General features: G+C 43.2%; 1 protein-coding gene across 1 annotated transcript in view; it reads right to left on the bottom strand.

The window, feature by feature from the left end:
• sorl1 (sortilin-related receptor, L(DLR class) A repeats containing) overlaps nucleotides 1-14,802 on the bottom strand; it is a 137,569-nt gene that overhangs the window by 39,479 nt on the left and 83,288 nt on the right. Inside the window, exons 11-18 of the mRNA XM_075474219.1 lie at nucleotides 14,535-14,608; nucleotides 13,294-13,382; nucleotides 12,665-12,843; nucleotides 11,882-12,068; nucleotides 3,140-3,268; nucleotides 2,346-2,431; nucleotides 309-481; nucleotides 95-226 (exon numbers count right to left, since the gene is read on the bottom strand). Of these exons, the coding sequence (XP_075330334.1) occupies nucleotides 95-226; nucleotides 309-481; nucleotides 2,346-2,431; nucleotides 3,140-3,268; nucleotides 11,882-12,068; nucleotides 12,665-12,843; nucleotides 13,294-13,382; nucleotides 14,535-14,608 (1,049 nt within the window). The remainder of the gene's footprint in view (nucleotides 1-94; nucleotides 227-308; nucleotides 482-2,345; nucleotides 2,432-3,139; nucleotides 3,269-11,881; nucleotides 12,069-12,664; nucleotides 12,844-13,293; nucleotides 13,383-14,534; nucleotides 14,609-14,802) is intronic.

Below are 14,802 nucleotides of genomic sequence, written 5' to 3' on the forward strand. Positions count from 1 at the left end.
AGTCCAAGCATCAAACACAAATTCAGTTTCACTTCAAATGATTCAACCACGCTAATCAGAACTAAAAAGGCACACACATAATGGTCTTTTATACCTCGATCTTTTGAGCTCCAGCATCCACCCAGTAAAGCAGTCTGCTGATGGGGTCGAAGGTCAAAGCTTCAACATTCTGCAGGTCTTTCCTGACTACGACCTCCTGCCCCGTGCTGCCGTTCAGGCAGAGACGCTGCAGCAGAACAGATTATTCATCCAACACTAAATGTGAAAAAGAAGATATCATCTGGCTGGCTCCCACAATAATCTATCACCTGTATGGTGTCAAGAGAGATGTCGGCCCAGTACAGACAGTTCCTGTCGAAATCAAAGTCCAGGGCCACGGCCTCCCGGAGGCCGGCCAGAGGCAGAGCCTGATCTGTGCCTGTGGCCAGGTCGTAGCGGTGGATGGAGTTCCTCACAGCGTACAGGATGAACTCGTTACTCTCTGGAAGAACAGACATTGAAACACACAGACACACACACACACACACACACACACACACACACACACACACACACACACACACACAGAGACAGACACAGACACAGACACACACACAGAGACACGCACGCACGCACACACACACACACACACACACACACACACACACACACAGACACACACACAGACAGACACAGACACAAACACAGACACACACACACACACACGCACGCACGCACACACACACACACACACACACACACACACACACACACACAGACACACACACACACACACACACACACACACACACACACACACACACACACACACAGAGACAGACACAGACACAGACACACACACAGAGACACGCACGCACGCACACACACACACACACACACACACACACACACACACACACACAGACACACACACAGACAGACACAGACACAAACACAGACACACACACACACACACGCACGCACGCACACACACACACACACACACACACACACACACAGACACACACACACACACACACACACACACAGACAGACACAGACACACACACACACACAGACACAAACACAGACACACACACACAGACACACACACGCACGCACGCACACATACACACACACACACAGACACACACACAGACAGACACAGACACACACACACAGACACACACACACACACACACACACACACACACACAGAGACAGACACAGACACAGACACACACACAGAGACACGCACGCACGCACACACACACACACACACACACACACACACACACACACACACACACACACAGAGACAGACACAGACACAGACACACACACAGAGACACGCACGCACGCACACACACACACACACACACACACACACACACACACACACACAGACACACACACAGACAGACACAGACACAAACACAGACACACACACACACACACGCACGCACGCACACACACACACACACACACACACACAGACACACACACACACACACACACACACACAGACACAAACACAGACACACACACACAGACACACACACGCACGCACGCACACATACACACACACACACAGACACACACACAGACAGACACAGACACACACACACACACAGACACACACACACACACACACACACACACACACACACACAGACACACACACAGACAGACACAGACACACACACACACACGCACACACGCACACACGCACGCACGCACACACACACACACACACACCATAAGATGCACAGTCCGGTCGACACAATGCAAAACGAGCTTCGGAGGACTTTATTTTTATTATTTTTATGTCTCACATGCAGCAGTTAGTGGAAATGTGTGAAAATGTTTCCCTTTCATTGGACAGCTTTATAAAGCTATTCATTTCCATATAAAACAATGCATTCTTCTTTCCATACACACTACTAGTAATTCTACATCAGTTCTGCAGTATATATTTTTAAAAAGTCCGAACTTATATTCACTGCTTTCTAATGTTCAGATTGAAAAAACATCTATCAGACCCCTGTAGAACCATGCATCACATTCTAAACTTCTAAGAACAAAGAAAAAAATCAGTGTAGAACTAATTCAAATGCAGAAAATGCCCTGATGTTCATTCCATCCTGATCCTTCACAACCCCTTCCTCACTGTGCATGGGTCATCATACCACAACCAGAGGAATGCTTACTGACCATCAGGAGTCATCATGTGTTTCATTAATCGTTTACTTAGATCAAAATATCTTCAAAATAAGTGTGGTTAGGAGGGAGTTTTTCACAATGCTTTCCAGGTGCTTACAGTAGATGTTTGGAAGAAAGCTTAAGAGGATAAATGAAAGCTTTACCTCCAACAGGACAGGGCAGCATCTCTCCGTTCAGTCTGGACTCCACATCTCCTCCACTGCAGCTGTCGCCTGGAACCTTCCTGTAGCTGCAGCAAGTTATCAAGTTAGATATGACCATTAGAAAAGCTGAAAACATGTTAGTAAGAGACTTAGTTATTATTACAATAAACACGCTTCGAAACCAGACAAGTCGACAGAAACACATTCAATAGCACTGCAGGAACTTTGACCAAACCAGCAGGCTGCTTTCACTGGAACCTGAGCTTCATCAGCCCCATTAAAGTGCTGCCTATAGTAAAGTACGCTAGATTTAGATCGAATCAGAATTAAACTAAAAAAGACAAAGACACTAAATAGAATGGAGAAGTAAAACCTTGGGCTTTTCATCAGGAAAATCCTATATCTTTTCATACAATCCTCAAATCATTTTCATTTAATGCCATTTCGGCATCATCTGTGTTCGGAATCTACGCAAAATCTCCCAAGACCCGTTTGGCAGATGTGTGGTAGCATCTGGAAAATGCTGACCAAGAGAAGCTTGACAAAAGCAAATCAAATTTTTCATAATGTATCTGACCAAAAAGTGGTTTTTACCATTACTTATTAAAACCAAATTTGTACTGAAACTGAATTATTTGAATCAATATTGAATGGAACTGCAACCTTCTGAGTTGGGCTTCGATTCACGGAAATCAGCAGCGATACCCATGCCCAGTAATCTATTACTGACCCAGTAATCTATTACTGATGTGGATGCTGCTAAATGCCATTGATGCTCATTTCTGCAGCGTTACCCTTTGCTGCGGCGGTAGGTGGTCCCAACAGGACAAGGAACTGGAGGAGCATAGAGGTCACCCAGGAACTCAGGGTCCGGCACACACACCTGAAGAGACAAGTCTTCACTCAGCCTGAAGCCAAAGTCACTGAGGGGGGGGGCAAAGACAGAAAAAAGACACTTACTTTCTGCATATTGACCAGCACAGCCGGTACAGTAAGTACAGTAAGTACAGCCGGTACAGTAAGTGCAGTAAGTACAGCCGGTAAAGCCGGTACAGTAAGTGCAGTAAGTACAGCAAGTACAGCCGGTAAAGTAAGTGCAGTAAGTGCAGTAAGTACAGTAAGTACAGCCGGTATAGTAAGTGCAGTAAGTACAGTAAGTACAGTAGGTGCAGTAAGTGCAGTAAGTACAGCGGTACAGTAAGTGCAGTAAGTACAGTAAGTAGAGACGGTACAGTCGGTACAGTAAGTACAGTAGGTAAAGTTGGTACAGTAAGTAAAGTAAGTGCTGTCGGTACAGTAAGTACAGTAAGTAAAGTAAGTGCAGTCGGTACAGTAAGTGCAGTAAGTACAGTAAGTACAGTCGGTAAAGTAAGTACAGACGGTACAGTAAGTAAAGTCGGTACAGTAAGTACAGCCGGTACAGTAAGTACAGTAAGTACAGTCGGTACAGTAAGTAAAGTAAGTGCAGTCGGTACAGTAAGTAAAGTAAGTGCAGTCGGTACAGTAAGTGAAGTAAGTGCAGTCGGTACAGTAAGTAGTCGGTGCAGTAAGTACAGTAAGTAAAGTAAGTACAGTAAGTAAAGTCAGTACATTAAGTACAGTAAGTACAGTAAGTACAGTCGGTACAGTCGGTGCAGTCGGTACAGTAAGTAAAGTAAGTGCAGTCGGTACAGTAAGTACAGTAAGTGCAGTCGGTACAGTAAGTGCAGTCGGTACAGTAAGTAGTCGGTGCAGTAAGTACAGTAAGTGCAGTCGGTACAGTAAGTGCAGTCGGTACAGTAAGTAGTCGGTGCAGTAAGTACAGTAAGTAAAGTAAGTAAATTGAGTAAAGTCGGTACAGTAAGTACAGTAAGTTAAGTCGGTACAATAAGTACAGTAAGTACAGTAAGTTAAGTCGGTACAATAAGTACAGTAAGTACAGTCGGTAAAGTAAGTACAGATGGTACAGTCGGTGCAGTAAGTACAGTAAGTGCATTCGGTACAGTAAGTACAGTAAGTGCAGTCGGTACAGTAAGTAAAGTCGGTACAGTAAGTACAGTAAGTGCAGTCGGTACAGTAAGTGCAGTCAGTAAAATAAGTACAGTAAGTGCAGTCGGTACAGTAAGTAGAGTAAGTGCAGTCGGTACAGTAAGTGCAGTCGGTACAGTAAGTAAAGTCGGTACAGTAAGTACAGTAAGTGCAGTCGAGTACAGTAAGTGCAGTCAGTGCAGTAAGTACAGTAAGTACAGTCGGTACAGTAAGTACAGTAAGTGCATTCGGTACAGTAAGTGCAGTCGGTACAGTAAGTACAGTAAGTGCAGTCAGTACAGTAAGTAAAGACGGAACAGTAAGTACAGTAAGTGCAGTCGGTACAGTAAGTAGTCGGTGCAGTAAGTACAGTAAGTGCAGTCTGTACAGTAAGTACAGTAAGTGCATTCGGTACAGTAAGTACAGTAAGTACAGTAAGTAGTCAGTACAGTAATTAGTCGGTGCAGTAAGTACAGTAAGTGCATTCGGTACAGTAAGTACAGTAAGTGCAGTCGGTACAGTAAGTAAAGTCGGTACAGTAAGTACAGTAAGTAGAGTAAGTGCAGTCGGTACAGTAAGTACAGTAAGTGCAGTCGGTACAGTAAGTAGTCGGTGCAGTAAGTACAGTAAGTGCATTCGGTACAGTAAGTACGGTAAGTGCAGTCGGTACAGTGAGTAGTCGGTGCAGTAAATACAGTAAGTGCATTCGGTACAGTAAGTACAGTAAGTGCAGTCAGTACAGTAAGTAGTCGGTGCAGTAAGTACAGTAAGTGCAGTCGGTACAGTAAGTAGTCGGTGCAGTAAGTACAGTAAGTGCATTCGGTACAGTAAGTACAGTAAGTGCAGTCGGTACAGTAAGTACTGTAAGTAGAGTAAGTGCAGTAAGTGCAGTCGGTACAGTAAGTAGTCGGTGCAGTAAGTACAGTCGGTACAGTAAGTAAAGTCGGTACAGTAAGTACAGTAAGTGCATTCGGTACAGTAAGTGCAGTCGGTACAGTAAGTACAGTAAGTGCAGTCAGTACAGTAAGTAAAGACGGAACAGTAAGTACAGTAAGTGCAGTCGGTACAGTAAGTAGTCGGTGCAGTAAGTACAGTAAGTGCAGTCTGTACAGTAAGTACAGTAAGTAGTCGGTACAGTAAGTATGGTAAGTACAGTCGGTACAGTAAGTACAGTCGGTACGGTAAGTGCAGTCGGTACAGTAAATACAGTAAGTGCAGTCGGTACAGTAAGTACAGTAAGTACAGTAAGTGCAGTCGGTACAGTAAGTAGTCGGTGCAGTAAGTACAGTATGTACAGTCGGTACAGTAAGTACAGTAAGTGCAGTAAGTACGGTAAGTACAGTTGGTACAGTAAGTGCAGTCAGTACAATAAGTACAGTAAGTGCAGTCGGTACAGTAAGTACAGTAAGTAGTCGGTACAGTAAGTAGTCGGTACAGTAAGTACGGTAAGTACAGTCGGTACGGTAAGTGCAGTCGGTACAGTAAGTACAGTAAGTGCAGTCGGTACAGTAAGTACAGTAAGTGCAGTCGGTACAGTAAGTAGTCGGTGCAGTAAGTACAGTATGTACAGTCGGTACAGTAAGTACAGTAAGTGCAGTAAGTACGGTAAGTACAGTTGGTACAGTAAGTGCAGTCAATAAAATAAGTACAGTAAGTGCAGTCAGTACAGTAAGTACAGTAAGTGCAGTCGGTACAGTAAGTGCAGTCGGTACAGTAAGTAAAGTCGGTACAGTAAGTACAGTAAGTGCAGTCGAGTACAGTAAGTGCAGTCAGTGCAGTAAGTACAGTAAGTACAGTCGGTACAGTAAGTACAGTAAGTGCATTCGGTACAGTAAGTGCAGTCGGTACAGTGAGTACAGTAAGTGCAGTCAGTACAGTAAGTAAAGACGGAACAGTAAGTACAGTAAGTGCAGTCGGTACAGTAAGTAGTCGGTGCAGTAAGTACAGTAAGTGCAGTCTGTACAGTAAGTGCATTCGGTACAGTAAGTACAGTAAGTACAGTAAGTAGTCGGTACAGTAAGTAGTCGGTACAGTAATTAGTCGGTGCAGTAAGTAAAGTAAGTGCATTCGGTACAGTAAGTACAGTAAGTGCAGTCGGTACAGTGAGTAAAGTCGGTACAGTAAGTACAGTAAGTAGAGTAAGTGCAGTCGGTACAGTAAGTACAGTAAGTGCAGTCGGTACAGTAAGTAGTCGGTGCAGTAAGTACAGTAAGTGCATTCGGTTAAGTAAGTACAGTAAGTGCAGTCGGTACAGTGAGTAAAGTCGGTACAGTAAGTACAGTAAGTAGAGTAAGTGCAGTAAGTGCAGTCGGTACAGTAAGTAGTCGGTGCAGTAAGTACAGTCGGTACAGTAAGTAAAGTCGGTACAGTAAGTACAGTAAGTGCATTCGGTACAGTAAGTGCAGTCGGTACAGTAAGTACAGTAAGTGCAGTCGGTACAGTAAGTAAAGACGGAACAGTAAGTACAGTAAGTGCAGTCGGTACAGTAAGTAGTCGGTGCAGTAAGTACAGTAAGTGCAGTCTGTACAGTAAGTACAGTAAGTAGTCGGTACAGTAAGTAGTCGGTACAGTAAGTACGGTAAGTGCAGTCGGTACAGTAAATACAGTAAGTGCAGTCGGTACAGTAAGTACAGTAAGTACAGTAAGTGCAGTCGGTACAGTAAGTAGTCGGTGCAGTAAGAACAGTATGTACAGTCGGTACAGTAAGTACAGTAAGTGCAGTAAGTACGGTAAGTACAGTTGGTACAGTAAGTGCAGTCAGTACAATAAGTACAGTAAGTGCAGTCGGTACAGTAAGTACAGTAAGTGCAGTAAGTACGGTAAGTACAGTTGGTACAGTAAGTGCAGTCAGTACAATAAGTACAGTAAGTGCAGTCGGTACAGTAAGTGTAATCGGTACAGTAAGTACAGTAAGTGCAGTCGAGTAAAGTAAGTGCAGTCAGTGCAGTAAGTACAGTAAGTACAGTCGGTACAGTAAGTGCATTCGGTGCAGTAAGTACAGTAAGTGCAGTCGGTACAGTAAGTGCAGTCGGTACAGTAAGTACAGTAAGTACAATCGGTACAGTAAGTGCAGTCGGTACAGTAAATACAGTAGGTACAGTAAGTAAAGTCGGTACAGTAAGTACAGTAAGTACAGTAAGTACAGCCGGTACAGTAAGTGCAGTAAGTACAGTAAGTACAGTCGGTACAGTAAGTACAGACGGTACAGTCGGTACAGTAGGTACAGTAAGTACAGTAAGTAAAGTAAATGCAGTCGGTACAGTAAGTACAGTCGGTAAAGTAAGTACAGTCGGTACAGTCGGTACAGTAGGTACAGTAAGTACAGTAAGTAAAGTAAATGCAGTCGGTACAGTAAGTAAAGTCGGTACAGTAAGTACAGTAAGTACAGTCGGTACAGTAAGTACAGATGGTACAGTCGGTACAGTAAGTACAGTCGGTACAGTAAGTACAGTCGGTACAGTAAGTGTAGTCGGTACAGTAAGTACAGTCGGTGCAGTCGGTGCAGTAAGTACAGTCGGTACAGTCAGTAAAGTAAGTGCAGGCGGTACAGTAAGTACAGTAAGTGCAGTCGGTACAGTAAGTAAAGTCGGTACAGTAAGTACAGTCGGTACAGTAAGTAGTCGGTGCAGTAAGTACAGTAAGTAAAGTAAGTACAGTAAGTACAGCCGGTACAGTAAGTGCAGTAAGTACAGTAAGTACAGTAAGTACAGACGGTACAGTCGGTACAGTAAGTACAGTCGGTACAGTAAGTGTGGTCGGTACAGTAAGTACAGTCGGTGCAGTCGGTACAGTAAGTACAGTCGGTACAGTAAGTACAGTCGGTACAGTCAGTAAAGTAAGTGCAGTCTGTACAGTAAGTGCATTCGGTACAGTAAGTACAGTAAGTAGTCGGTACAGTAAGTAGTCGGTACAGTAATTAGTCGGTGCAGTAAGTACAGTAAGTGCATTCGGTACAGTAAGTACAGTAAGTGCAGTCGGTACAGTAAGTAAAGTCGGTACAGTAAGTAGAGTAAGTGCAGTCGGTACAGTAAGTACAGTAAGTGCAGTCGGTACAGTAAGTAGTCGGTGCAGTAAGTACAGTAAGTGCATTCGGTACAGTAAGTACAGTAAGTGCAGTCGGTACAGTGAGTAAAGTCGGTACAGTAAGTACAGTAAGTAGAGTAAGTGCAGTAAGTGCAGTCGGTACAGTAAGTAGTCGGTGCAGTAAGTACAGTCGGTACAGTAAGTAAAGTCGGTACAGTAAGTACAGTAAGTGCATTCGGTACAGTAAGTGTAGTCGGTACAGTAAGTACAGTAAGTGCAGTCAGTACAGTAAGTAAAGACGGAACAGTAAGTACAGTAAGTGCGGTCGGTACAGTAAGTAGTCGGTGCAGTAAGTACAGTAAGTGCAGTCTGTACAGTAAGTACAGTAAGTAGTCGGTACAGTAAGTAGTCGGTACAGTAAGTACGGTAAGTACAGTCGGTACAGTAAGTACAGTCGGTACGGTAAGTGCAGTCGGTACAGTAAATACAGTAAGTGCAGTCGGTACAGTAAGTACAGTAAGTGCAGTCGGTACAGTAAGTAGTCGGTGCAGTAAGTACAGTATGTACAGTCGGTACAGTAAGTACAGTAAGTACGGTAAGTACAGTTGGTACAGTAAGTGCAGTCAGTACAATAAGTACAGTAAGTGCAGTCGGTACAGTAAGTACAGTAAGTGCAGTAAGTACGGTAAGTACAGTTGGTACAGTAAGTGCAGTCAGTACAATAAGTACAGTAAGTGCAGTCGGTACAGTAAGTACAGTAAGTTCAGTCGGTACAGTAAGTGCAATCGGTACAGTAAGTACAGTAAGTGCAGTCGAGTACAGTAAGTGCAGTCAGTGCAGTAAGTACAGTAAGTACAGTCGGTACAGTAAGTACAGTAAGTGCATTCGGTACAGTAAGTACAGTAAGTGCAGTCGGTACAGTAAGTGCAGTAAGTACAATCGGTACAGTAAGTGCAGTCGGTACAGTAAGTGAAGTCGGTACAGTAAATACAGTAGGTACAGTAAGTACAGTAAGTACAGCCGGTACAGTAAGTGCAGTAAGTACAGTAAGTACAGTCGGTACAGTAAGTAAAGTCGGTACAGTAAGTACAGTAAGTACAGCCGGTACAGTAAGTGCAGTAAGTACAGTAAGTACAGTCGGTACAGTAAGTAAAGTCGGTACAGTAAGTACAGTAAGTACAGCCGGTACAGTAAGTACAGTAAGTACAGTAAGTACAGCCGGTACAGTAAGTGCAGTAAGTACAGTAAATACAGTAGGTACAGTAAGTAAAGTCGGTACAGTAAGTAAAGTCGGTGCAGTAAGTACAGTAAGTACAGTAAGTACAGCCAGTACAGTAAGTGCAGTAAGTACAGTAAGTACAGTCGGTACAGTAAGTACAGACGGTACAGTCGGTACAGTAAGTACAGTAAGTAAAGTAAATGCAGTCGGTACAGTAAGTACAGTCGGTAAAGTAAGTACAGTAAGTAAAGTCGGTACAGTAAGTACAGTAAGTACAGTAAGTACAGATGGTACAGTAAGTACAGTAAGTACAGTCGGTACAGTAAGTATAGTCGGTACAGTAAGTACAGTCGGTACAGTAAGTGTAGTCGGTACAGTAAGTACAGTAGGTGCAGTCGGTACAGTAAGTACAGTCGGTACAGTAAGTACAGTCGGTACAGTCAGTAAAGTAAGTGCAGGCGGTACAGTAAGTACAGTAAGTGCAGTCGGTACAGTAAGTAAAGTCGGTACAGTAAGTACAGTCGGTACAGTAAGTAGTCGGTGCAGTAAGTACAGTAAGTAAAGTAAGTACAGTAAGTACAGCCGGTACAGTAAGTGCAGTAAGTACAGTAAGTACAGTCGGTACAGTAAGTACAGACGGTACAGTCGGTACAGTAAGTACAGTCGGTACAGTAAGTGTGGTCGGTACAGTAAGTACAGTCGGTGCAGTCGGTACAGTAAGTACAGTCGGTACAGTAAGTACAGTCGGTACAGTCAGTAAAGTAAGTGCAGGCGGTACAGTAAGTAAAGTCGGTACAGTAAGTAGTCGGTGCAGGAAGTACAGTAAGTAAAGTAAGTACAGTAAGTGCAGTCGGTACAGTAAGTAAAGTCGGTACAGTAAGTGCAGTCGGTACAGTAAGTAGTCGGTGCAGTAAGTACAGTAAGTATAGTCGGTAAAGTACAGATGGTACAGTCGGTACAGTAAGTAAAGTCGGTACAGTAAGTACAGTAAGTAAAGTCGGTACAGTTAGTACAGTCGGTACAGTAAGTACAGTAAGTACAGTAGGTAAAGTCGGTACAGTAAGTAAAGTAAGTGCTGTCGGTACAGTAAGTACAGTAAGTAAAGTAAGTGCAGTCGGTACAGTAAGTGCAATAAGTAAAGTAAGTACAGTAAGTAAAGTCGGTACAGTAAGTACAGTAAGTACTGTCGGTGAAGTAAGTACAGTCGGTACAGTAAGTAAAGTCGGTACAATAAGTATAGCCGGTACAGTAAGTGCAGTCGGTACAGTAAGTAGTCGGTGCAGTAAGTACAGTAAGTAAAGTAAGTACATTAAGTAAAGTCGGTACAGTAAGTACAGTAAGTACAGTCGGTAAAGTAAGTACAGATGGTACAGTCGGTACAGTAAGTACAGTAAGTGCAGTCGGTACAGTAAGTAAAGTCAGTACAGTAAGTACAGTAAGTACAGTAAGTAAAGTCGGTACAGTAAGTAACGTCGGTGCAGTAAGTACAGTCGGTACAGTAAGTACAGTAAGTAAAGTCGGTACAGTAAGTACAGTCGGTACAGTAAGTAAAGTCGGTACAGTAAGTACAGTAAGTACAGTCGGTACAGTAAGTAGTCGGTACAGCAAATACAGTAAGTACAGCCGGTACAGTAAGTACAGTCGGTACAGTAAGTACAGTAAGTACAGCAAGTACAGTAAGTACAGTCGGTACAGTAAGTAGTCGGTACAGCAAGTACAGTCGGTACAGTAAGTACAGTCGGTACAGTAAGTAGTCGGTACAGCAAGTACAGTAAGTACAGCCGGTACAGTAAGTACAGTCGGTACAGTAAGTAGTCGGTACAGTAAGTAGTCGGTGCAGTAAGTACAGTAAGTAAAGTTGGTACAGTAAGTACAGTCGATACAGTAAGTACAGTCGGTACAGTAAGTGCAGTAAGTGCAGTCGGTACAGTAAGTGCAGTCGGTACAGTAAGTACAGTAAGTGCAGTCGGTACAGTAAGTAAAGTCGGTACAGTAAGTACAGTAAGTAAAGTCGGTACAGTTAAGTAGTCGGTACAGTAAGTACAGTCGGTACAATAAGTAGTCGGTACAGCAAGTACAGTCGGTACAGTCGGTACAGCAAGTACAGTCGGTACAGTCGGTACAGTAAGTACAGTCGTTACAGTAAGTACAGTCGGTACAGTAAGTAGTCGGTACAGTAAGTACAGTAAGTGCAGCATTAAGTAATCCAGAAGGGTAAAATGTGCTTGAGCAGCATGCAGTCCTTTGTATCCACAGAGGCTGCCCTGTTGGCGGGTTGCTCCCTCACCATTCATAATCCTGGCGTGTGCAGGAGCAGTTGGAGATAGCCACCGGTCTGTCAAAGTCCTCTCCATTAAAGCATGTTGCATGAGGAGCTCGTCTCTTAAAAGTTATCTCTCTGCCCAACAAACACTCATTGCCATGCTCGTCTGATGGAGACCAGCGCTTGTAGTCGGCCTCGGAACAAGGCACACCTGGAGAAAAACAAAAGAGAAGCTATAGACATTTGGAAAGTTACTTGATAGGTTATAAATCTACCTCCTACAAGTTCTGATGCTCTTTTGGTTTGAGCTCTGCTCTTTCTTTCAATCTTTTCAAACTCGTGCTAATATACATTAGCATATTCTCAAAGAAAAACAAACAAACATTTTTTGGTTAACTTGAAAAAACAGCTGGGGTCTTTTTTTTATTTGGCTGCTGGAGCTAACATCAGCTTCAGTTACTGTGTAAGTAACTATAGTTTGGTGATACAGCAAGGATAGCTAACATCTTTCTGTAGCCAACAGGATTAAAGTCATATCTGTAATGTGTTGCCAGCTAATGTAAATGTGTTTATGCATTTGGCAGACGCTTTTATCCCAAGCGACTTACAGAATGAGGATACAACATTACAGCTAACATCAAAGCTACATCAAAGTAACCACACATTTGTTTTCACCCATCCCAGTAAAACTTAAGCTTTGTTGGACTATTGATCCATTCTAAATTCATAGCTGTTGTAAGTTGTTGCTAAGAACAGGGGGTGTCAGTTAGGAGATTTCTCCACTGATGCTTAAACACTCCAACCTACCCAGAACCTCGGAGGTGTTGACCTGCAGGATGAGCCAGCTGTGTTTCTGCTCAGCGTAAGAGCCGAAGATGGTGAAGATGGTGCTCTTCTCTCCAGGCTCCGTCAGAAGCTGGTAAACGTACACCTCCTTATCTGAGAACTTAAATTCGGTCCATGTCTCACCTTCATTGGTGCTAAACCTGACAGGGAAATGGACAATACATAATCTTCTAAGATCACAGTTCCCTTCTCCTGTCTCTGTCAAGATAAAATGGGGGAACAGTAGGGATTTTAATTGGATGGCTTTAACCCCATTAGACTAGCATTTGCTTACATAAAGGCAGAACTAGGTTAGTATGGAACAAGGGCATTCATTCTCTGCATGTAAATAAGCTCAGCTGTTAATACCTGTTGACGAATACCAACTGCCTGCCAAGTTCCACTTGGCCCAGAAGTGTCTTATTATACCTCTGTTGGCTGAAGGGAGTTTTTTCTTTTTTCTGTTATTCCAACAAGCCAATTCACATTCACACAGTGTGCTTCTGCTGCCACTTAATGAGCACATCAAACCTGAGCCTCTCTAGGTTTGATGTGTCCAAGTTCAAAAAGTTTACATCCAGAGAGCGTCTGAACAAGCCATTTGGACTTACTTGAGGTGTGTGCTGGAGCCTCCCTGTGCGATGGCCATTAGGATGCCACCATGGTCCCCCCATGTGTAGAAATGAGGGCCTGCCAGTGCCTGCATTACATGAAGCATGGACATTATTAAGATATTGTGCATAGTAGTCATTAAAAATATGGACAAGCAGATCTCTATGAATGCCCTGAAATACTGGACATCAGTAAAAGAGATTTGAGCTGTCTGTTGGCCAACTGCAGACAAGGGAAATAAAAAGATTTGGTGCCCTGCAGTGGGAGGTTAGCTCAAAGGTTAGCTCAAAGGTTAGCTCTAAGGTTAGCTCTAAGGTTAGCTCAAAGGTTAGCTCAAAGGTTAGCTCAAAGGTTAGCTCTAAGGTTAGCTCTAAGGTTAGCTCAAAGGTTAGCTCTAAGGTTAGCTCCTGTAAGCTCCATCATACAATAATAACATGCTCCAAGGGTTACTGAGAGTAGTTTGGGTTCAAATTTAGGTAACTCAAAGCTTTGCAACCCATCTCTAAAGAGGTCCACCCCAGGGAAGAGGGGCCTGGAGTGGAGTGGCTCATTCTCCACCCTGAAAAATAAGCTCTATGAACTGATTCATTAAGACAGGGATGAAAGGGAGCTGTTGGGCTGTATCTGAGCTATTTTGAAAGAAACAATCTGTGAAAAAGGGGACCAAATACACGTATAATACATGTTACATCATAAGCTTAGTTGTTGCCAAACTAAATCTAATGCATTCATGGAAATCAGAGATCCAAGAGTAAGTCATCTTCAAACATCTCAACACATGCCTCTCTCTGCTACACGCCCAGTTTTTGTCAACCCATTTTCATTTGTGCTCCTTCATTCATTTATCATACTGCTAAAACAGAATTCCCCTTCAGGATTATCAAAGTCAATAATATGGCATATTTAACACCTGTTTATAAAGGGTTTTTTCATTATCTCTTATACAGTATGGACACCACATTTACATAATTAATGACTGAATCTGAGAAGCATCAGAAAAAATATCTGAAATAAAAAGGTTTGAAATGAAAATAATTTGTTAGTTATGCCATGTATCCGTATGATAAAGGCGAGTTAATGTCGAACTGCTGACTCATACCTAAAACCATAAACCTATAGAGGTGAGGCTTGAAGCTGTATTGACACCTAAAGGAGACCTTCAGATACCTTAAGACGGCTGCCTGTGACTCAGGTTTACGAGCTAGCTTTTCTTGCCAACCCTGTCAGGTTTTGTACTGACCTCTTGCCACCGGGCTCCAGCACTGTTAGAAACATACACGTTGGGTTTGTTGGCCAGGTTCCTGCCTACAGAACCTGCACGCAAAGGACAGAAAAGCCTTTTACACACAGACACACACACTGTGGGGCATTTCCCTTTTGCTATGACATGTGGACAATCTGTAAAGTTTTCTCTATCTTTCTGCATTTGGCTTCTGTAAGCACTAACAAACACTTTATCTTTGACAGTGTGTACATACACTACCGTTCAAAAGTTTTGGGTCACCCAG

This window comes from Odontesthes bonariensis, chromosome 9 (assembly GCF_027942865.1).
Source record: "Odontesthes bonariensis isolate fOdoBon6 chromosome 9, fOdoBon6.hap1, whole genome shotgun sequence".
NCBI lineage: Eukaryota > Metazoa > Chordata > Actinopteri > Atheriniformes > Atherinopsidae > Odontesthes > Odontesthes bonariensis.